Below are 24288 nucleotides of genomic sequence, written 5' to 3' on the forward strand. Positions count from 1 at the left end.
GGCCTGACCTCGGCTGACCTGGCCTCGGCTGGTCTGACCCGGCTGACCTGACCTCGGCTGACCTGATCTCGGCTGGCCTGACCTGGGCTGACCTGACCTCGGCTGGCCTGACCTCGGCTGGTCTGACCTCGGGTGGCCTGACCTCGGCTGGTCTGACTTCGGCTGACCTGACCTCGGCTGACCCGATTTCGGCTGGCCTGACCTCGGCTGGTCTGACCCCGGCTGACCTGACCTCGGCTGGTCTGACTTCGGCTGGCCTGACCTCAGCTGACCTGATTTCGGCTGGTCTGACCTCGGCTGGTCTGACCTCGGCTGACCTGACCTCGGCTGACCTGAACCCAGCCGGCGGGAGCCGTCCGCGGGCGTCTCATGATCCGGAGTCGGGGGCTGCCCGTCAGGAGCCGGCCCACTGAGCCCGGCGAGATGATGCGCCAAGACCGACACCTCAGCGGCTGCACAGCTGACCGGAGGGGCGGGGGGGGGGGGGGGGCGGTGGCTGATCACGCTCGAGTGTATGCAGGTGACCTCAGGTCCGGCCCCCAGCTGGCATGTCGTGTGCCTGACCTGACCCCAGTCGGGGCTCCAAGTGCACGGACGTCACGTGAGGCTGTGGACGAGCGAGGTCTCCGGTCTCGCGCGGCGCGTTATCTCGGCGCCCTGACGTCCCGTTGACTGTGAACGCGCGTCGTTGGGACATCGGCGTGTGTGCTGTGCTTTTGGCACCCTTTCCCACGTGGTGGGTCCGTCGCGTCATTACAGAGTCACGCACTCCGGGCCGGGCAGCAGGTCCACCAGCAAGATAGGCGAATTCGTGCGTGGGCTGATGCTGCGTGGCCCTGTTGAAGTGTTTTGTTGTGGATATGTCGCCGTACGAGCGAGGTGAACGCGTCCCATGACGGCTGGATTGAGTTATACGGTTTGATATATAAGTATTGATTGATTTTTAGTGATATACATAGATAAGAAGTTGGCTCAAGAAAACCTGGAATAAAAGCGACATGTTTTATTTTTATATTAGGAAAAGCACCCTGGGCGCAGTTCCTGCGAGAAACAAGCAGTGTATGTCTCTTTTGAATTAAATGTCACCGACATTTCCTCGAGGAGCAAGTCACAGGTTATGAAATACCTGGGTCACAAACTTCTCATTGACACCTGATTTGTTTTAAAAATGCATACTCAGGGACCCTAAAAGGCAGTGCTCCGACTGACGGGGCGGCCGGTTGACCGTTCAGAAGATATTCCGGAAAATGTCTTGAACCCCCTCAGAAGCTCTCCCGTCGTGAGGCGATGCCTAATGCTCCCGTGGTGTGGCGTACGCGTGAAAGGGTCCGGTGTTCTTGTTCTCGGTATGCTTCTGCGCGGACCTCGCCCTTTGGACAACCCTGACGTTGCAGCGCCTTGAGCCCTCTCCACGCGACTTCGGCACCAACAGCGGGAAAAATTGTGTAACTTTATTCGAAGGCACTGCCACTCGGGCTTTGGTTATGACACTAACGCAGGGGTTCTGCTCTGCAGCATGCGGCCCTTCTGCCGCGCTAAGACAAACAGACAACTTGTCTCCCTCTCAGCGAACGCGGCATGCGCACTTGAACGAAGCAGAGCTGCTGATAAGGTCGCTATCTCCACCCGAGGCACTGTATGAAAGACCGTACAATCCACGCCGATAAGGCGATCGTTTCGTCTAATACGGCACTCACGGCCTTACGAGTCACAAACGAGTAATAACTTACCAGTCAAAGCATGCTGTCTGTGCAAAGTCGGAACCAATAGGCCGACGCGTACATTCATCAGCGGAATCAGACTGCGTCCGGCGTGCCTATTGGCTGCGGAGACGTCACGTGACGTCACCACGGGATGGTGCACGCAATATGCGGTGGGCTATGCATGACACCGTACAGCGATATAAAATCTCCAGATGGAGAGTTAATCGAACTAAAATGTTACACACTAACGTCGTTCTCTGAGATAGAAGGCAGCAGCTTCGTCCCGTTTTGCGCCTGTGGATGTCGCTCTGTCGGCCATCCAGCCGAATCCGTCCGCTTCATTTGCACTGCACTAGTGTCTGTTAAGGGGCTCCACCGGCCCACTCCGCGCTCCACGCCCCACACCAAGGCTCGCGCGCACACGCGCGCCGGCGACGTCGGGACCGGCAGCGAGTCTCGGGACCAGATCGCCGCGACTCACTCGACTCCCGACTCTCGTGCGTGCCGAGCGAGCGCTCGACTCTTGACTGTCGGGGTAGCTCCGGTCACCCGCGCGCAGGGGTGGGCGTCCCGACCCGCCGAGCACCGGCTGACGCAGCCGGCAGCGGCGTACCCTCCGGTGCCAGTGAGAGCAGGTGGCTCTGGGAATCACCTCAGCACCGCTCCGCCAGAAAGCGGCGCGCCTCGCGCCTGGAGCCGTCACAGGCACTGACCACGCTGCTGTGGAGAACACCTGGCGACAGCGGCGCCCGAGGCGTTTCCAAGCGCGCGCCGAGCGGGCCACCGCTCACGCCAGGTGAGCGAGAATGGCTGCGAACCTTACGGCGGCCTGTCTACGGCTGGCGGGACGGATGGTCTGTCGCGCTCTCTGGCCCTCTAGCGGGACGGGCAGACGGCGTCGCCCGAGCAACGGCGTGCCCAGGCGCTGAAGGCGAGGCCCGCGCGGCGCTACGCGAGGTCCGAGCCGGCTTCGCCACACAGCGAGGCGTGCACTGCGCGGCGGATTAGTTATAGATGGCACTAGCGTCGAGGAGGCGCCGCGGGCGAGGTGAGAGAGCGTCTCGCTGCGACCGCTTGTGGCGCCCCTGGCGGTGTCAACCGGCATTGCTGGTGTCACCAGCCTTCGGAAGACTGCAAATGGTCCATCTGCTCCCACACGCACAGCTGTAACGAGAGCAACAGTCGCTGTAATGACAACAACCCTGGTAAAGCGGGCCAGAGCGCCCCCGCAGACGCACGGGCAGCAGCAAGGGATGCAGAACGAAAACATACACTGTCGGTACAGCAGAGGCATGTTCATTTGATGACGTCCGTGACACGGCCAGGCGTGCCCGTTGCTGCACGTTTTGCTCGTTCCTGGGTCGACGAACTCGCAATGGAACGCGCAGCAGCAGTGACCATTCAGCTGTAATGGCTAACATTCCGGGCGCACGCTGTATATGTTGAGGTTCCGGCTTATCAAACCCATAAAGACGACGAAAAACAGCGATGCGCCACAGGATCACGCAATGTAAGAGGATCAAAGGAGTACAATAGTGGGATATATGTCACATGATCTTATCCGGTTCGGTGGGATCCCAAGGTGGCGAGCACGCATGTCAGAGTCCGCTCGCATAAATCTTTTGCAGATCTTACGCAACACCCGTGCTGGTGCCAGCTCTTTAGTTCGGAATGCTTGCCTCAATCTGTTTTAGCTCTTGACTTGTTGGCAGGCTTGGTTTCAGCTCGTGTCTAGGGCGTTGCACAACAAACACGTCGTTCCGTGTCAGATACTGCGGTCGCCACGATCACCACAGAGTCACGCGGGAGGGCGTGACCGTCCCGCCTGAGGGTCGCGGGGGCACCCCTTCCGCGGCCCCGGGAACGCGCCGCCCTGGCAGCGTCAGCAGGCGTGACCGCAGTCCGTCCTCAGCGCCCAGTCGGGCGGGGAGAGTGCCGCCGCCCCGGGCGGAAAGCAGCAGGGGGCGCGGGGGAGACGCGGGCTGTGGAGCGGCAGAGGCTATCTTGCTGCCAAGCGGGGGAGACGCGGGCTGGGGAACGGCAGAGGCCACCTCGCTGCTTCTCGGACGGGGAGCACCGGCTGGGGAGCGGCAGAGGCTAGATCGCGGCTCCACATATCGCAACAACGGCCGCCATTCTAACACTGCCGAGTCACCTGCACAAACGCACTTGTACTATTTAATCCCGCAACGCGACATCCGGTGCGTTTACTGTTCAGGCAAGCCTAAATGTAAACGTAAAGCCTTTGCCATCATTTGTCACCACTTTTTTCCCCTGATAGATGTCTGGCCACGCTATAGTCTTGGAAGCCCTCAAAATATGAAGTGATACGAGTCGGTTCCTTTCGTTTGCACTAAGACCTTTACAAATTGATCGTAGCTCATCTTACTGAGTCAGTGTTATTCCAGACCATTTCCACGAGCTCACCGGTTCGTACAATCAGGCGTGCAACGACGCCTGCCGAGACGAGCAGACGAGATGCTAGACACTAGACACTGGGTGAGATGAGGGAAAGATGCTGCATGCTAGACAGGATCTTACAAAATTTCAGGTTGAATGATAAGTATTATCAGGTTACCATCGAAGCAAAAATACCGATGTACTACAACTGCGGGAAAACAATTGTTTTATATTCATATCAATGCAAAGGGAACGACGGGTTGCCTTTCAGCTGGCAGCTAGCTTGCAATTGACTTAAAGGCAAATAAGATTTCCATTCATCGCACTGATAACCGGCATTTGAATACTGTGAGCGGTATCCTGCTTCGCGTCAGCTTATAACGTTGTACGAAGCTTCTAAATAAAAAGGTCTTAAGCGCATGAAATTGCACAGACAGAACATGCCGAATAGTCCACGTGCATAAACGTTGGATATATATATATATATATATATATATTGGGAATGAGATTGAGTTAGGCAATAATAGGACTGGTCCAGACATAACATGGTAATAGGTCAGCAAACGGAACCGCATTTGTTAAAGCGAAGTTATCGACATGCGAGATTGCAAGATCGTAAAGCCCGATAGTTTATAAGGCAAGCTGACCCAATTGCGTGGCCAACGCGCAATACCCTCGGTAACAGTGGGGACACGGTAGGCAGTCGGCGCTGCTCGAGTGGAGTGCCTCGATAACACACGTTTGTGGACCCACTTGAACACACGCCGCCGACGGCACTTCACGGTACACCAATGTGCAGACTGCGGAGACCTGGTCCCCAACGCCGGAACATCTCGCAGCCATTCGCAGCCATTCGCAACCGTTCGCAGCCATTTGCAGCCATTCGCAACCGTTCGCAGCCAATGGTCGTCGGAATGGCCGAAAACAATGCCGAAAACAATCTCTTTAAAAACCCATTTTTCATATTTCTCAACAAGGTTCTAGTCATAAGCCTGTATTTTCCCCTCATTTTACCTACGTATTTTGGCGTACGACAGCATGGGCCAATGCCGTGGGTATGGGTATGCCGTGAGCAATCCCTGTCTGCAGCGTAACGAGAGGGTTGCATCGGGTGCATTCTGCGACCCATGGACTCTTCGTCGCTGTAACGGCTCTGATTTGTATTCAGGAAGTGTGTTCTGGCTCGATATGGCATTTGGATGCCTCGGGGGCCCGTTTTTGATGTTTTTTGGAGCCCTGCGGATATCTTAAACTGCAAACGTACCGGGGACTTCGTCCACAGGGGCTGGGGGACGCTACCTTCAGGGAGGATTGGGGCAGCGTAAATCCAAAAGTCCCGCCTCCTGGTCACGCCACTGACCTGCACCATCTCTTCCCACCTTTTTTCCGGCAAGGGTCGGTGAGTCGCGGCGTGTTCCACCCATGCCACAGTTTGCAAGCGCACGCACATTGCGCCCGTGCGCACCAACCACGTGACTGCACGCGCCGCGTGCAGCCACGCCTCAGTGAGCTCGGACACGCAAACCTGGGAAAGCTTGTGCCGCGCATCTGATACGGAGTCACGCCACCGACTTTGTCCAGGCAGATGGAGGTGATATGCGTTTGGGGCTGTTGCTGTTTGTATTTCGATGACCGGTTTACCAGTTGGTGCACGCCATGATAACGTCGCGGGCTATGCCAAAAATGGTAGCGGTCGCCTTGTCCGAGGGTCAAACCCAATTACGAAGGTCTCTCCGACTCACTCAGATACTTGTCGAGTGGGGGGGGGGGGGGAGGCTGCAGAGTTCACATCGCCGACCCTGACGCGGTTCCGATTTCCGAGATGTTTTCATGTCCTCATGTCCTCATGTCCTCCTGTCCTCCTGTCCTCGCCCAGCCTGTCGCTTCTGGTGTGACCCGCCCGAGCCTCAAAACGAAGCCAAGGTCGCCGCGCGGCAAACGTGCGCCACATTGCACACCACACTGCACGCGTGCGCCACATTGCAGCGACGTGCGCTGTGCTTGTGCCGCCATGCCGCGGTCCAGTTGGCAGCTGTGGCCCGTTGCGGTTTGGTAGCCCGCAACGGGGAAATTTGGCACCGGTGGCGGCGGGCCCGGCGCGCTCGTGGACTCGCTGTTGATACAGGCGGGGGGCGGGCTCGGCGCGCTCGTGAACCCGCCGTTGACCCAGGCGGGGGTGGGCTCGGCGCGCTCGTGGACTCGTCTTTGGCCCGGGCGGGGGCGGGGTCAGCGCGCTCGAGGCCTCGCCGTTCACCCAGGCGGGGACGGGGTCAACTTCGAGACAGCTCGAAATTCCCACAAAGACCCTCACAGGTGATAGCAGGACAGCAGTTAGGAAGTCTATAGTGCGGTCATGCCTATGCGCCTATGCCGCGTCTGTGCCGTGTGTGTGTCGTGCGTGTCGACATGGTGTTCCTCCCTGTTGTCCATACCCTGTAACACACATCCGACGAACCTAATTAATTAATTATGGGTGTGGCAAGCCAGCATAAGTCGACAGCAGCACGCTATCTCTTTGCAAAGCTGGCCGGCAAACTGCAAGGACCAAAAACCATCCCATCCCATCATTTTTGTTCCCGTTCATTCCAACAGTGCGGCCAGGCATACCACCCCCGCTCCCGGGCCCGGGGCGTGTAGCCAGGCACCCAACATCCGCTCCCAGGCCCAGGGCGTGCGGCCTGACGTCCCAGCACCGCTCCCAAGCTCGGGGCGTACGGCCAGGCACCCCACCCTCGCTCCCAGGTCCGGGGCGTACGGCCAGGCACCCCACCCTCGCTCCCAGGTCCGGAGTGTGCAGCCAGGCGTCCCAGCACTGCTCTCAGGCCCGCGGCGTGCGGCCAGGCAACCCACCCCCGCTCCCAGGTCCCAGGCATGTGGTGCTCGTGTCGGGTGAAGCAGCGCTGTTGCGGCCGTCAGCGCCGGCCGGCGGCCCACTTGGCTCTGCGGCGCGCGCCTCCCCTCCCCTGCTCCGCCGGTCGTGCAGGCTAACGGTGCAGTGAGAAGCCGACCGCCGAGAACGCCGGGCCTGGCCGGCTGAGCCGGGGCCAGAGGACGCCTGAGAGGCGTCTCGCGGCACGACGGCCGCTCGGGAGCGCGCGGCAGTGCCCGGACAACACGACCTGTGCTTGTTCGGATAGTCGAAAAACAAGAGCGGCAAATCTCTCAAGACGCGTGCCTCAGAATCGTCGAAAATTACGGCGCGGAAGTAAAAACACTCCGACCATGCGAAACTAGTTCGGTCGCGAGATAGCGGACGTGGCATTTGCCGACACGGGCCGCACGGGGTATACGAACCAATACATACACCGACTACGGCGAACGGGTCGTCGCGTATTCAGGGAGCAGCGCGTGTAAACAGAATGCGGTTGCCTGCTCATGGACGGCTTCTTGAATCGCGCTGCACACGTCACACGAGACCGCCACTGCTGCACACGTCACACCAGACCGCAGCTGGACGCGCCAGAGAGGCGCAGCTAACAGCCAGATGACGCAGCGGCCGCATGCCAGGCTACACGCCACTCAAGATTGCGGTTGCATGTCACGTGGGACTGCGTCATACTTTATCATAAAAGAACGCAGTCTTCCATCACATGGGACCGCGGTTATAGGTCATACGGGTCATACGGGTCACACGGGTCTGCAGCTGTGCGCGACACGGTTCTGTTGTTTGCACACGCGGTGGGACTGCGACAGTGCAGTGCAGTCGTACAGTCGCACGTCCCGGCTCCCAATGATGAACTGGGATACACGACACCACGTGAGACAGTAATGCCACAGTAATGCCACTCCCATGGGACCGCAGTCAACGTCACATGAGTTCACAGCTATGCGCTACATGGGACTGCAGCTGTCGTTACAAGGGACTGCTGCTGCATGTGACACGGGACTGCAATTATGCCTCACATGAGGTTGTAGTTGTACGTCGCGTGGAACTGCAAAGCAGTACATCACATGAAACAAACAATGTGAGTCACACGGTACGTGCGGCAATTGCATGGATAGCCAGTTCACGGGCCGATTTGCAAGCCGCGTTTGCCACATGGCGTGCCACTGATGTACTCCATGACCTACTATTGGCCCTCCGCAATCCGGCTGTCACCCAGTGCTGGGAGAATTCCGGGTGTTTTCGAAAATTTCCGTCTTCAAGACTCATCAACTCTTCACGTTCAAAGCTACTACGCAGCTCTGCATTCAAAAATAAAACACTTTCGTCAGTCTGATCTGACAAATGTGTTGCTAGGATGACTCACCGGCCGTGGCCGACTGCTATTGGTCCTTGCCAGTCTGCTCTCCCTGGTGCCGTAGCAAGTCGAAGTTGTTGAGGCCACCGCCAGATGTCACTTGGGGCGGCGTGCCCATTCGCGAACCTGCAAGGAACGATTGCATACTGGCATGCGTGCGAACATGAAAAGGCGTCGTAGACTTGGTTCTTGCAGCATTTTCTTGCAGGTTTTTTTACATCAGGTAATTACTACGACATTGCTATAACAAGACAAGCGGGATGTTTGCCAGCGCCCCATGAGATCCATGATATAGCGCTGCATTACCACCAGGGAAATGCCTGTTCTGTCCCCTGTCCTGTCCTGTCCTGTCCTGTCCTGTCCTGTCCCCAAAATATGCTAACAAACAGGTTTTCTCCGGATTCTATTCTCTTCCTTCCCAAAATGTCCTCCAACTAAGTAGAAAACTACACCCCTGATCCCCACCGCACTGCTTTGTCACCGGAAAACGTCATCACATGTTAGCGCTTCGTCCCATGTCCGTCCTGAAAAGTGCACTGCTGGCTTATAGCTACCGCAAATCGTTTTATCACCTCATGCGATCAAATTTCTTGGAAGTATTTTTTGTGCACAAATGAATTTCGCATGATATTTGAACTGCGATACAATCTGTGGGACCGACAGAACGCAAAGGACCAACAAAATGGTCACGAATCCTCCTTGAAGCCGTCTAAAGTACACCACTACCAATTTACGTAGGAGGGCTTTGTTTTTGTTAGTTGTAGGACCGAGCAGTGCTAGGTTCACAACGCACAGCTGGCGTTCGACAAGCGCTCAACCCTTTACGACAAACATGTGTCCGCCTCGCACCCACCCCCTGCTGTTCCTGTTCCTAATCGCCTCTTCCGCTCCCATTAGAGGCACAGGTGCCGACTACTGTACACTTGCACGTGCCATTACGTCCCGTGGCACCTCCGCCACCGGAGCCCTCCTGGCCGAGACGGGGCGGGGCGGAGTCGGAGCGCAGTATCGATCGTTTTCGAGTGTCATAAATTGCAATGACAGATTAAAGTTGCAATTAAAAGACAAATCATCATGGAGCCCTTTAGGCCCGTTGCCAAACATGATGGAGCCCTCTTAATTTACGCTACAAAACATGGGGACCCTTTTAACCTAGAGGACTGGGCGCACAATGACCGCCGATGTTAGCGCGCCCTAAGCCCAAATAACAATAACCTAGGAGTGCCACTTCGTCACCATTATGACCCTGTTTTTTTTTTAGTTTAAGGGTCGTTATAGGTTGGGAATCCCATTCTCATACCCAGGGATCCGTTTTTTAATGTCTTAGAAGTCCTACGGGCGTCTTAAAATGCCAATAAATACTGGGACCTTGCCTACAGAGGGTCCCACACCACGCATAGGCTGGGTCAGGGGAGAACATGGCCCCAAAAGTCCCTTCCCTTGGGTACACCCAATGGCTGCCTGCCCGAACAACGAAGGAGGCGGAATTGTTCTCTGTTAGCCTTGACTTTCGGGCAATCGATACAATATTTGGTACTCAACCTTTAAAACTCAATGTTGGCTTCATCACTAGGGGAAGAGGGGAACACAGGGGGCAAAGTCTTCCCGGAGACATACCGAGCTACCTCCACGACATGGACCACGGCCACGCCGCCCCAGCGTTGGGCAACATGCGTGCGGCAGGGCGGGTGATGTCAGACCGAGCGTGACCGTGCGCCACACAGCTGGGATCGGCGCACGCACCACTCATGCGTCCATAGGGCCTCAACGGCACCGAGCGCGACCGTGCGTCGCACAGCTGCAGCGCGGCGCGCGGGGCTGGCCGCTCGTTCCGGTCACCAGCCCAGAGCTGTGTCCCAGCAGACAGCCCAGCGAAATCGTCGAGCAGGACACGCGAGTCACCAGTCATCGCACTGGTCAGCGGTCATCAGTCATCAGAGGGGTCGACTGTGTCATCGTGGCCGAGTCATGCCCACTGTCCGGCTTTTTTTTAGCTGCGAACGGTGTGGCAAAGTTGCCTTGACGCCATTCTACTCCAAGAAAAGCTGACAACACGTGCGGAGCACACATGGGAAACCTCCCACCCGCAGGCCAAAGGTCAACTTTGGCGCGTCACGTGAGCAAAGTTATTGACAACTGTGTCACGGCAATGATGCTACTGGCAAACGTAGAGCAACAGGAAAGCTACGACATCAGTGACACAGCAAAAAAATCTATTGACAGGAGTGCAATGACATGAGTGCTACGGCAACAAGTTATGCCGAGAGGTGTGTTCCGACATTAGTTCTACGCAACATGGGTTCTACACCAAATTACGTCTACCTCAAAAAACTTTCACAGATTTTACGCATCTACCGCATTATTTCGACTGTCAATACTTTATACGCGAGATTAGTGTTACGCAACGAAGCCTTTACTTCAAAAACTTGTGCCTTTCATTACACTCACTGCAAAAACTTATTGCCCTTACTTATACGGGACATTTCTCCTCTGTCAGGAGTTATACACGACATTAATGCTACGAAACAAAACTCATGCTTCAAAAAGTTATACCTGTCATTACTTGTAATGCAAAAACCCATACAGCTAGTACTGTAATACATTAAGTCTGCTGCAATTACTTTTGACGACATTTAGTGCTAAGCGACAAAACTTATGCTTCAAAAAGATACACGTCATTACTTCTACTGAAAAAACTTCATTCATGGCTTAAAAACAAGTGCCCGCCCAAACATCTCAGCGAGCAGTTTTGACTCCATTCCCGCACGCGGCCGCCTGCTGCCGCCACTCACACGAGCCGGCACATCTCAAGTGTGATCCGTTCCCGGAACCACCCAGTCCCTCCCGTCCCTCCCCTCCCCCCCCCCCCCCCCAACCAGCAGCGGAGAACATGCGCACGGTGTCGACACAGGTCACGACGGTGGTGAGAGAGCCTTCATTTGCGTAACAGCTCTGCAGTCTGCATGGGACAGGCCGACCAGAGCGGTGAGCACACAGAGTCTACGGAGCAGCCAAGCACAGGCAGACACACAGAACACCTTGCACGCAGACAGGCAGACAGACAGGGGAGGGGGCGGATCACGACCGGCGCCACAGACAGCGCCGGCGGCCGGAGCCCTCAGAAGTACCGTAAATATACAACACAGAACAGACGCCCCGGCCGGGATCCCTGTTTCCGTTCTCTGTGGTTGGTGTGCATTGAGCAAGAGGCTTTCATCTGAACAACCGCACGTGATTGTCTGGCGACACTATGCTCGAGCTCGAGCTGCGGCAAGGAACGACAAATGCCGTGGTCATCAGCTCGGCTTTTGCTCGGAAATAGTGCGCTAAAATAGTGCGTTTTTTCTCTGTAATAGTGTACGCAGTGCGACTCATTAACACGCTGTTTCATCTCGGACCATGTGCATAACATCACTGATTTTGACGGTTGGTGAGCGATGTGACTAAAGAGCCGGCACTTTATCGCGCGGGATGTAAAGTGCCGGCTCTTTAGTCACATCGCTCACTAACCGTCAAAATCAGTAGTGTTATGCACATGGTCCGAGATGAAACAGCGTGTTATTGTGTGTTGTCGGCTCCCTCCAGTCTGCGCCGCGTACTACCATGCTCTTGTTATGTGCTCTTTACCATCCTACGCTGCTCACGCGCTCCGAACTCTGCCGTGTAAAGGTAAAACCCCATATGCTAATTGTTGGCCGGTTTGCGTTGCTCGTGTGATCTGATTCATCTACTCATCCTGAATTCGGCTTTGTAAGTAATCAGTTGAAGATGTTACAGGCTTTGTTTTAGCCAATCAGTTGTGAAAATTTCAACCAACGGTTTAAATACCCGAATTCAGCATGAGTAGACGAATCAGATGACGTAAAAACGCAAAATGACCAGAAGTGAACATATGGGGTTTTAACTTTGGACGGCAGAACTCTGCCAGGCTGCTTCCAAAGCCGCCGTCCATTTCGCGTTCCCTGCTTACTTTGTACACTCTCGGTCTGGATCTTGCGGAACTGGTCCAGCTCCACGGCGCTGCACAGCGGCGTGTCCACCTCGTACGTGCTGTTGAACTTGCTGTAGTCCACCCAGTACTCGCCAGTCTCCTTCTTGAAGTTGATGATGGGTTCGAACCTACCGCAAAAGGCATAGGTCAAACACATCGCAATCTTTTAAAGGTGTCATTTGCTTACTCGAGCCGCTGGCCGGCGAGCTCGCGAGCGTTCGAGCCGTTGTCGCGATCAGACCATTGAGATGTAAAGCGACGGGATTGGAAAAGAGGCGTTTCAAACAAGAGACCGGTACATACCCCTTGCATCTGTCTCCAGACGATTCGTTGTTGAACCATCTTCCATACTCATGTAAACCATGCGCTACGGCCAAGTTGTCATCATAAAAGCATCTTAAAACGAGAATGGAATAGGGCTTCTACCCTACTTGTAGTTTCCATTGCGGAATGAATAAATGCATTCCACATGAGTTTCTACGGAAGGCATGTGGGGATACTGCTACTGCACCCTCCCTCCCGTCTGACCTCAAGGACCTCCATGGGATGTACCAGCCTGCGTCGGCAGAAGGTCCCGTTCAGGACGTAGCTGCTTCACTCTCACCTGTGTCTCTCGCGTACCTCCCTGGAAAACAGCTGCCGTGTCCTCACCTGTGTCCCCAGAGGATCTCGTTGGGGACAGCTGCTGTGTCCTTACCTGTGACCCCAGTGGACCTCACTGGGGACAGCTGCTGTGTCCTCACCTGTGTCCCCAGAAGATCTCGTTGGGGACAGCTGCTGTGTCCTTACCTGTGACCCCAGAGGACCTCACTGGGGACAGCTGCTGTGTCCTCACCTGTGTCCCCAGAAGATCTCGTTGGGGACAGCTGCTGTGTCCTTACCTGTGACCCCAGAGGACCTCACTGGGGACAGCTGCTGTGTCCTCACCCGTGTCCCCAGAAGATCTCGTTGGGGACAGCTGCTGTGTCCTCACCTGTGTCCCCAGAGGATCTCGTTGGGAACAACTGCTGTGTCCTCACCTGTGTCCCCAGAGGATCTCGTTGGGGACAGCTGCTGCACCCTTACTTGTGTCCCCGGAGAATCTCGCTGGGGACAGCTGCTGTGTCCTCACTTGTGTTCCCAGAGGGTCTCACTAGCGGTAGCTGCCGTATCCTCACCTGTGTCCCCAGAGGATCTCATTGGGGACAGCTGCTGTGTCTTCACCTGTGTCCCCAGAGGATCTCATTGGGAACAGCTGCTGTGTCCTCACCTGTGTCCCCAGAGGATCTCGCTGGGAATGTAGCTGCTGCGCGCCTGGGTGGCCATGGCCGTCGACTCCGTGCTGCCCTCCAGCATGACCACGATCTCGAAGCGCTCCTTGTGCAGCAGGTCCTCAGCCGACATGTGGTAGAGCGGAGAACGCTCGTCGATCGTGTGGATGATGCTCAACGGCCAGATGAAGAGGATGCTGTCCCGGCCGTCATCAGCTCCTGCAGGGCAGCGGCATCGGCATCGTCAATGACACGGTAAGGAATTGGTTACATGCATGCCGAAGGTACCGTCGTAAAGGGTTTCAGGGGCATAGCCCATTAGGCTGAATAGCCTTCGCCCGGGTGGGGCGAGGGTCAATTTCAACCCCTTGACATCAATTCAGGGAGCTGGAGACACCAAATTCACAGAGTGGGCTGGCCTCGTGTGAACTCGCTTGTGTCAAAAATGTTGGCTCTTATTTCATTACTTTCGGGTCAACTACGGTAAAAAATGTCAAAATCAAGGTTGGTGTCCAGGGTCCCCCATACCTCCTCATACAACTGTCTTGAACCTAGATGTCTGTCCTAAGCAAAAAGTTACCAGTGTTCGTTAAATGACAGTGACTTTGTTTGAGCTTTATAAGGTCATGGTGACCAGAATCCCACAAGATTGCTTTAATTTTTGCATTGGAATAAGCCTCAAGAATTACGTTTGGCGTTTGGCGGTGCGTTTTTGTTTCTAAAAACAAAATACCGACGCGAGTCATCTTAGGTCAATGGCGTACTGGAATATGTTTGCTGCGGCCCCTGTTGTTACTTACTTCGAAATAGGTACCATTAACTGCCATATACAGCAAGTTCTCGAACAAAAATCATATTGGTTTCGACATCAGTCTGAACTTCATAAGTTACCCTAGGTCAATGGAATTTGTTGTAATATTCGATGCAATTGCTTTATTGCAAACGAAACTATCTCAGACCTGTATGTTTCATCTGCCACTCACTCGTTGCGTCAAATTAAACGATTCCCTAGACACTGACTTCCCTGACAGCCATAGCCTGACTTAGATCTGCCATAGGTCGGGGACCTAACAATGTACACCTGATTTGTATACCAAAGGATTTGTCATAAACCTGCCCACAGTTGAACAAAGTTTGGCGCGATTATGTCCGTCTGTTTGGAAACTATTCTGTAAAAACCTTTGGGTGGGGTCAAACCCCACCCGAGCGTGCGTGAAGCTAACTTCCTCAGCATAGCTGTAATTTAACCATCGCATGAGCCCGAGGCCTACAACGGCTGTGAGCTATCCCGTCGGTTTGCCTTATATGGCAGCATACGACAAAATCCAGGCCTAAGAGAGGGTGGCCTAGAATGCAGCCCTGTTGGTTAGCATTGCGTTTAACATCGCTCCTCGCCTTTGCAGCCGTGGCAGACGCCATGCGTACTGTGATGTCAGAATCACAGAAATGTCTTAGTTTGTGAGCCTGCCGCCTGGGCAGCGTGCGGATGCTGCGACACATTTATTATCTCCTCAAGCTGAGGTCAAACGCGCACTTCCGGAGATGAAGGGGGAGGGGAGTGGGCAGGACGTCGTGTGCAGAACTTGGGATGTTTCATGCGCATTTAAGTGGGCCAGTGACCCGAATTCTGGCGCGGGCTTGCGGATTCATCTCAACACGGCTTCCGTTGCTAGCTCTGCGCTCACAACGAGTTCATAGCAAGGTGTAATTCTTCACAAGTGGGACATCCGTATGGCACAGGGCGAGCATGCGCCATATTCAGACGCACATGTCTTACAGCGACCCGAAACACGACACATCACCAACACACATGTCTTACAGCGACCCGGGACACGACACATCACCAACACACATGTCTTACAGCGACCCGGGACACGGCACATCACCAACACACATGTCTTACAGCGACCCGGGACACGGCACATCAGCAACGCACATGTTTTACAGTGATCCGGGGCACGACACATCACCAACGCACATGTCGGCGACCCGGAACACGACACATCACCAACGCACGTGTTTTACGGCGACCCGAGACACGACACATCACCAACGTGCATGTCTTACAGCGACATGGACACGACACACCACCAACGCAAATATCTTACAGTGACCCGGGACACAACACAACACCACCGACTCCAAAGGCCTACATGCACATGGTGCGGGGATGATGTCTCAGTGAATCACAACTGTTGCGCCCGTTTAGAAGCTAAAAGTGCAACTTAACTTAAACCCGTCAGACGCATGCCGCGTGCGGCATATGCACAGCAGCACCGAGCGGCGCATCTTGCCGGAGGACGAGATGTTCGCTTCCCCACCAGGCATGCTGCGCCGCACAGCACCGGCGGCCGGCTGCCACTGGCCAGCCTCGACTGCCTGAGGCGTTGGCCATCCGACGCCGTGAAACGTCGCTGTTGTTTAATTTGATTGATTCAGTTTGATTGCTCTTCTCCAAACTTGATCACGCTGGGCAGTGCTCGTCCACTGGACCCTGTTGGAAGACGGCTTCTTTCCTCTATTCTTGGACCACTACAGACAAAAAATCGGTTGTTCAGATGGCGTCGCAGAAAGGAAGAAGTGAGCCTGAGTTCCTGAGACACCTGCACGTCGCTTCAGTCCGCATCCCAGCGGCTCCGGGAGGCTATGTGTGGCTTCAGGCGCGAGGAAAATGTTTTTGGGAGCTCGCACGTGCTCACTACCTTTTCGTCGGTCCTCCTAAACGTCGGCAGGTAAACCCAGCCTTGAGTAAGACGAGTGCGCGGCCGGTCTCTGGATAGGACGAAAGTGTGGCCCAATCTCTGGATAGGACAAGTGTGCGGCCCGATCTAAGGATAAGACGAGTGTGCGGTCCGATCTAGAGATAAAACGATTGTGCGGCCCGATCTCTGGACAGAAGGAGCGTCGGCCCGATCTAAAGATAAGACGAGTGTCCAGACCGATCTCTGGATAGGACAAGTGTGCGGCCCGATCTCAGGAGAGGACAAAGATGCGTCGACACATGCGTTGATTGCAGCCCAATGGCGTGCACACTCTATCTTCGGCCTCGACCCCATTTCCTCTGCAGGCAGTCCGATGAGGCCACGCCCCAGCCAATCAGATCCGCCGGTGCAACAAAGGTGCGGACCGCCGCGTGACCTCCCAGCCGCTTACGAAGCGCTCAGGGTCAGCGGACCCGCTGAGCCGCCGCATCCGGCCCCTCCGCGGCGGCATGAATGACAGGAAGCTGCTGGCCCTGGTTCACTAGGCCGCCATTCCCAGGTGCGAGGCGATGGAGAGCAGCGCTGGCCTCTGGACGAATTCCAGGCCGCCCCGCTGGTGATTGAACTGAGATGAACGACGAACCGCTCCCCACAACAGAACGTCTCCACATCGCACAACACGTCCACGTGCACCAGATCAACCTCCACAACAGAAAAGCTACTTGTGGCTAAGTATCTCAACTTCCAACAGGCCGATCACACATGGCTGAACCTTTCCCCACGCAAAAGACCGATCTAAACAAAGCAGAGCATCCACATATTTAACGGAACATCTCCACATCGCTGTTGCTAGCCCAGCGCGCCTTGAAATCCCGGCTCGACAACGATAAGTCGCAAACCTAACGTTTTTACTGCAGCTAAAGAGCCGAATGCTATCAAACCCGGAGCCGCAACACAGGATGCCGACGTCATCCCAATGTGATTTGGCAGCAGCCCATCGCTCTTGGACAGATGGACGGCGGTTACTTCGGTTGCATCAGGTGGTTTCATGGTTCGGCTGATGGCAAGTCACGTGTCATGATTCGACAGGTAGCAACGAGTCCGACCGTTAAGGCTGCCCACAATGCGATTATCGGGCGTCCGCACGCTACAGTCAACAGAACAAAAACGCGGCCGGTGGTGAGATTCGAGCCCACGAGCTTCTGTCACACAGCGAGAGGAAATTTGAACACTAAAACCTGAGAAGTTGCTATCTGTCATATGAAAGTGAGGTGAAGGGAGAGGAATGACAGGAGCATGCAGACGGCATCCAATTCAGAAGCCATCATATTCGACAAAGTCCCATTCATGTAACTAAAAACGAGATGAACGAGAGTCACATAAAAAACGAGAGTCACATAAATGAGATGAAGCATTCCCGAATTACGCTCGTTCATTCGACTACCGGACGGCTGTCGTGCAGGGATATCAGTGAATACAGTCGATGTTATACCTTCCTGAGCCAGCCAGCGCCAGCTGTCATGACGGTGACAGCTACAGGAGTGACGGACGTCAAACATAAGGAACGCTTTTCATTCCTTGCACCGCCGTATCCGTCGCAATTCATCATCGTACGAGACTATTAGATGAAACAGTTAGGAATAAGGCATACTGACAGAGCAACATGGACAACACATACATTAAAACATATACAACGCAGAAACTGCCCGACTTATGGCGGACTAACACTGCGTTTTCGGTAAATCCATGGCACGCAAAGCGTCAGCAGAGTTTTGTTTTGGTGAGAAGTGCGGCCGACATCCCACGTTCGGAATGACTTCGTGACATCATGAAGTCATTCCCACCCGTAGTTTCCCCACAGCCAGGCAGCAGCGGCGACCGCCACCGGGCAAACAGTGCCGAAAGCCACGGAACGGAACGGGAGCGTCCAGAGTTCCGTTCCAGCGTTTCGCCCCATCAGCGCTCAGGTACAGGGGTACCGTTCCGTTCCACGCGCGTGGCGCTCGCTCCTAACGCGTATCGACGGGTGTCATGGTTCCACGAGGGTCCTGACTGTGTGGCTGTGACTTCAGGGGTGGAACTTTCCACAATGTTGAAGATTCAAGCTCCCCTCGTCGCGTCAAATTCTCTGCATTTCATCGCGGCAACCGCGGGCGTTGTGTGGAAATAATCGAGTCACAACAGCACTGTCAAAACGTCCGTCTCTGTCCGAATAAAAGACTCCGACTCCGACTCCGACTCGGGCGCCACGGGTGGAGGAGCACCACCTCCGCGGGTAGCCGGTCCTGTACCAGAGTCTCGGGCGCCAGCTCACCGAACCGGCAGCCGGGACGCCTTCCCGGACGGCACGGCTTCCACCACATCCGCCCGTGGCCGCAGCACGGGATGGACGCTACGCTTTTTGGGCGCTACGTTTTGAGATGGGCGTTACGCCTTGAGAAGTTGGAACTCAACTCAATCGAAGACTCAGTATCTCATAAGAAGACTCATCAAGACTCAGTGGAAGACTCATCAGAAGATGACTCAAGAAGACTCAAGAAGACTCAGGAAGACTTAAGAAGACTCAAGAAGACTCAAGAAGACCAAGAAGACACATCAGCAGACTCATCAGAAGACTCAATATCAATAGACTCAAGAAGACTCAAGACTCAAGAAGTCTCAAGAAGATTAAATATCAATAGAAGACTCAATAGGAGTTCAATAGAAAACTTCGACTCGGACGTCACGGGTGGGGGAGCACCACCTCCGCCGGTAGCCGCTCCCATACCAGAGTCTCGGGGCGCCAGCTCACCGAACCAACCGCCGGGACGCCTTCCCGGCCGGCACGGCTTCCACCACATCCGCCCGTGGCCGCAGCACGGGATGGACGCTACGCTTTTTTGGGCGCTACGTTTTGAGATGGGCGTTACGCCTTGAGAAGTTGCACCTCCACGCACATGTCGCAACGGTATTCAACTTTTTTCAACTTTTTCAAATTCAACAGTGTGATCAAGGGAAACCTTGCGGATGGAGAGGGAAGGACGTTGGAGAAATCGTGGAAAGTTCAGTGCACGAATGCAATGTTTCCGCTGCGGTGTTATTCGCCCCGGGAGCATTTCAGAGATCTCGCATTTTGGCATCTTAACCTTTGATGAAGTTACATTTTATTGACCATGAAAGAGTCCGTCTTATCTGATTCCACAACTGCGTTTTCTCTGTCCACAGAGGATTCCCAGTTCCGTAGTCACTAATCGCAGCCATTCCAACGTCACCACACTCAGCTGCACATCCGTTGCCACTGAGCCATTACATCCCCGGCAGCCGCCGTCACCGCGGCCCACCATCCCGTCTCGCTCCCGCCTGCACGCGTCCCTCCAGCCAGTTTCGCTCGCACCTGCACACGTTCATTCAGCCCGTTTCGCTCGTGCCTGCGCGCGTTCCTTCAGCCAGTTTCGCTCGCAGCTGCGCACGTCCCTCCAGCCCGTGTCGCTGCCGCCTTTACCCGCCCGCATCAATCGCCGACGCTGTAATCAATTCTGACCTTGCCATTATCCAAGTAGGTCACACGTGCGCGTGAAAACGCGAGCGTTCGGTGTGTGACAGCAGGCCAGTGCAGTTCAGCGGCACGTAGGCGAACTGACAGCTGATAAAGCTGAAGTCCCTGCCAACCTCAGAGGGGATGCACCCTCAAAGCGACTGTGAAGGCGACAAAGCGACAAAGCGACAAGGCGACTGTCAGGCACAAACGCCTTATATGTGTACTGCGATCATGTCAGAAATGCAAGCGTCTTTCTCTGCACAGAGAGCGTTCCAAATGTGCAAGCACCAACCAGAACAGTTCCTGTTTGTAGAATGGAAGCTCATAAATTGCTGATGTCTACAGGTGCTATATGTAAGCGATGAAGTCAATATCGATATCGATAACTAACACCCATAGTATGATGTTGAAAACGATGAATGGACAACAGAAGATATGAGCACACAACGCAACACTCAATAACCGGAGAACATCGACTTCTTCCTCCTTTTTATTGAGCAAGGTGCACGGAGCAGGCATCAAGGTGCAAGGAACACGTAAGCACCGGGTTCTTGTTACACGCCCCCGTGCCATTTTGACGGCCGCCTTCCACGCCTCCGCTGGCACGAGCTGGAATCCTCTGAGCCAGCTAAGCATGCATGCACCGCTGCTCACACTGAGCCCGTGATCGCATCGCCTTCAGCCCAGGGATTCTCCGGAGAGAGGGGAGGGGGCGGCATGAGATTAAACAGACACTCGCTAAGCATTGGGTTTAAACGGATTCCGAGTGCGCCCAATATTGGCAGATAACCATAATGTCCGGTGTGTCCACTGCGGCTGGCCGAAACATCAAACACGCACGGCAAGGATGTGGCTCCCAAACGGAATGCTTTCTAGCTGTCCTGTCTTACCAAGACGCGGCTATAGACGGACACTCAGGCACCGAGCAAAACAGTGGCGTACGACGGGAACCGGGAGGTCGGCCAAGGGAGCATTTTGCCAAGGGGGGCAAAGGGGGCATAGAAGGGCAGTCATGGGGCCCCACGCTATCGCTATAGGGGCCCTGGTTTTGGACTCCTGGAGTACTTTAAGACCCGGGATCCCGTTTTGATAACCCAATGATCGGTTTTGATGTTTCAAAAGCTGTACAGGCATCTTTAAGGGAGTGTTTCACATCCGTATGGAGCTCTGAAATGAAACAGTCATTTTGAAGATCACTCAGTGCGGTTCAAAGCCCTGCCCTTCTCGAGGTCTAAAACCTTCTAGTTTCTGAGCTACATGCCTGCGAAAATGTGCAGACTATTTCAAGGCCATTCAGGCAGGCATGACGCCAAAGCAACGTTATTCAAACCCTGCCACCCCACAAGCCGTAGTCATGACGCCAGAGCAACGTCATTCAAATCCTGCCACCCCATAAGCCGTGAGGCGTTCGAGGCCAGAAAGAATATAATCTTCAAGGCTTTCAATGGCGTCCGTGAGCACGATTTCCAAACATAGCGGACGTCAAATGGCCCTCGATCGAAGCTGAGCAAGCTGTGCAACGACCTCTCTGCGAGATATGCGCCGGGTGCCCGATCGCGACCGGCCTCCAGGCGTACTTGTGGCTGGCGCGTGCACCCTACCCCGGACGAGCGGAGCGTCGCGCGGATACGGGATAAGACAAGGAAGAGAATATGAGGGCCAGACGCTCGAATCATTTTCTGCTACTTCTACCTTATGAGACGTTGGACATGGTTGTTTCACTTGCTAGTTATTGCGGAACTGAGACTTGTACGCTAATATCTTAAGAGTAGCGTGATAACAGTATTTGAAAACCACTTAAGATCTAAAACTCACCGACAAATCAGCAAAAAAAAGAGCAAAAACGGCACAAGAAAGAATAAAAGCGCAGACACATGGCGATATTTCGCTCAGCGAATACTTTCAGCACCGTCAATGCCGTCTCTCAGCGAGTTTGAAGTATTACAAGTGAGCGGTAGAGTTGCAATTTTGCACAGCTAGTTTGACAGCACATCAACGTCATACAAACCTTCTATGGCGCAATCAAACAATGCCGCATTGAGAAGCATATTTACTAAATAGGGAACAGATGTTGTCTAAAGTAATTTTTCAGCTCAAAAGTATACCCGCAGATATCACTGAGCTTCTCATCACATCTTATGCTTCTTTCAACATTTTCAAATGTGAAACATTCCCTTTAAGCTGTCAAAAATATTTAAGAGCCCAGCCACCTCCATGGGGAGGAGCGCGTGACAGCTAAGCCCCCCTAACTTCGGCCACACCTTTGGCTACACTGCTATGCTACAAATGTAATAAAATAGGAAACGCATGGGAAGAGGTTATGCCGGTGTAAAAGGAAGTGGAGTTAAATCGCCGAATTGAACGGCCCTAAAAAGAAAGAAATCGCCTCCCTTTTATTCGTCCGCAGAGACATGCGCAGTATGCTCTTATCCTCCCATGCGCATTCTCGCATGCTTCAACGGTATCAACTGATTCCAGAAGCTGATAAGCATGAGCGCTCAAGCAACCGCAAAGCCTTGCCCACGGGATAGCAAGTAGAACAAAGCTGCCGAAAGCCGCTCAGCAGGTCCCGTTGCCTTGGCTCCTAGCAACAGCACAGCGACCGCGCCCCGGGCCCCACGTCACGTGACCCGATGATGCCGGCGGCGGCCTGGCAACTCCAGAGGCGCCTGGCAACACAGAACGCCGCCGGCGCACCGGCAATGAAGCGAACGAGCGGAAGCGGTGACGTGTGGTCCGTCTCACTCGAAATCGCTAGATGTTGACTTAGGTCGCCGAATGCTAACTTAAGTCGCTCGATGTCAGACAGCGTAGCGGCGTCTGCTGATTCTGCCATCTCCATGGAAACGGGCATCACTAAGTCCGCCAATACGAGATAATAGCCTCGAAAAGCCAAGTGGCAGCGGTTCAAGCGCTTCACACTGACAAATGTCAAGCGTGACATGTGCTGGACATGAAAATATGAAGGATTAAACAAAGCTAAGAAGGAAAACGGATGAAGTCACCTTAGAGCTTGCATGCTGTTGTACCAAGAATAACGTGATGAAACAATTATGCCTCTTTAAAAGCTAAATGCAATTTTTAAGCCCATATAGCGCCTTTTCGGTGTATGCTGTTTATTGGTGGTCAGTGAAAGCCTGCCGTCCCTGACAACAATAACAAGAGGATTTGACGACGTCCCCAATAACCCCGACCACTGCGCGCCTCCGTCTAAGGCCCTGCTTGCTTCAAGATAGGAACATTTTGAACGTCTTGACGATGACGGCAGAACGAAAATAAAATCCTCTCTAATCTGGGGCCTTTCGTGTTTTTTTTTAACCCACCAGCTTCGCGTACAATCATGCACACCTGCTTTGTGCCCGAGTTGTATTGTCTCAGATTAATCGGCCCATCGTCCTGTCACGTGGGTCCCCGTGCGCGACGGGAACTCCGCAGCAAATGCCGGCTCAAAGCTCAGTACTTACGTCACTCTACGGTGTCAGCCGGGCGCTTAACATACTAACATCGTAATCTGGCGTGCGTCCATCATAAATCAGCTGCTGTGCACCTACGCATAACGTAGGCATGACTCCGTGGTCGTATGAAGCCCATAGCTAGACAAAAGTTGAAAAAGTACATACCAATAACGCGAAAGCCTGAACAATACGCGTGAAGTATGGCCAGACAACTCGCTGTGCCCGAAAAGATTGCTTGGTCCGACAGATTTCAGCATAAGCTGAAATGAGTCAGAAATGTGACGTCCGCAGAAAATATCTCGACCCACGAACACTAGTTTCTATCACACTCCGCCTTAATCCTATCTTCCTTTGACACTTATGCTTAACCGTTCGCTAGACTGTTGCACATCATGCATGCAGCTCGAAAGACGCTGAGTTCACCCCGGGTTTACAATGATGATCATCACAGTCCACGCCACTCCGCCTCTGGTGAGAAGCGCACGCTGTTGGACGCAACGCCTTCGCGGCGCATTCGCCTACACAAATCCGCTTCAGTTCCGGGACATTCTCTTGAGCGAGAGGATTAGCGTTTGGCTGTTGCACACCGGGTGAATAACCCAACAGTCTCAAGTCACGTCAGTGGAGACGAGCAGAAAAGAGGCGGACTTGCTTCGGCCACGACTGTTCTACTAAACCGTGCAAGAACTCAGCAGACCGTGCAAGCACCTGGGGCAGCAAATGGCTTAGTACAGTGGTTTTTGCACGACGTGAGTCGGTACAGGCAACTACCGACACGACAGTAACCACATTAATGGGAAACAAAGCGCTGCAAACAGCACACGAAGCAGCGACGGAAACAAAAAAACAAAAACAAAACAAAAAAGATACAGCGTCGTCTCCAACGCGGATCCAAGTGATGCAATGTCCCTGCCCGTGTCCTTGCACCGAGTTACCATACCGCAACACCAGCGCCCCATTCAAATGTCTCCATGAAACGACCCCAAACAAACATCCACCGCCCGACCCTGCCTGACAGCGACGGCGCCC

At 54.3% G+C, this 24288-nt stretch overlaps 1 protein-coding gene across 1 annotated transcript; it reads right to left on the reverse strand.

Moving 5' to 3' along the window:
* Nucleotides 1-1502: 1502 nt before the first annotated feature.
* Nucleotides 1503-13965, reverse strand: LOC119097796 (inward rectifier potassium channel 4). The gene is made up of 4 exons (XM_037220769.1): nucleotides 13585-13965; nucleotides 12315-12463; nucleotides 8354-8470; nucleotides 1503-2867 (listed from the first exon to the last, which is right to left on the reverse strand). Exons 1-3 carry the CDS (start codon nucleotides 13716-13718, stop codon nucleotides 8370-8372), a joined length of 384 nt encoding a protein of 127 aa, XP_037076664.1. The 5' UTR covers nucleotides 13719-13965; the 3' UTR covers nucleotides 1503-2867; nucleotides 8354-8369.
* Nucleotides 13966-24288: the final 10323 nt, after the last annotated feature.

The sequence above is a fragment of the Pollicipes pollicipes genome, unplaced genomic scaffold (genome assembly GCF_011947565.3).
Source record: "Pollicipes pollicipes isolate AB1234 unplaced genomic scaffold, Ppol_2.1 Scaffold_4404;HRSCAF=5182_pilon_pilon_pilon, whole genome shotgun sequence".
In the NCBI taxonomy this organism is placed as follows: Eukaryota; Metazoa; Arthropoda; class Thecostraca; order Pollicipedomorpha; family Pollicipedidae; genus Pollicipes; species Pollicipes pollicipes.

Excerpts from the sequence above, each read along its gene's own strand:
- LOC119097796 (XM_037220769.1), bottom strand. The coding sequence starts at position 13,718 with ATGTCGGCTGAGGACCTGCTGCACAAGGAGCGCTTCGAGATCGTGGTC. Across the intron at positions 12,464-13,584 it reads GAGATCCTCTGGGGACACAG|GTTCGAACCCATCATCAACT; the intron begins GTGAGGACACAG and ends CTTTTGCGGTAG. Across the intron at positions 8,471-12,314 it reads CCAGACCGAGAGTGTACAAA|GTTCGCGAATGGGCACGCCG; the intron begins GTAAGCAGGGAA and ends CGTTCCTTGCAG.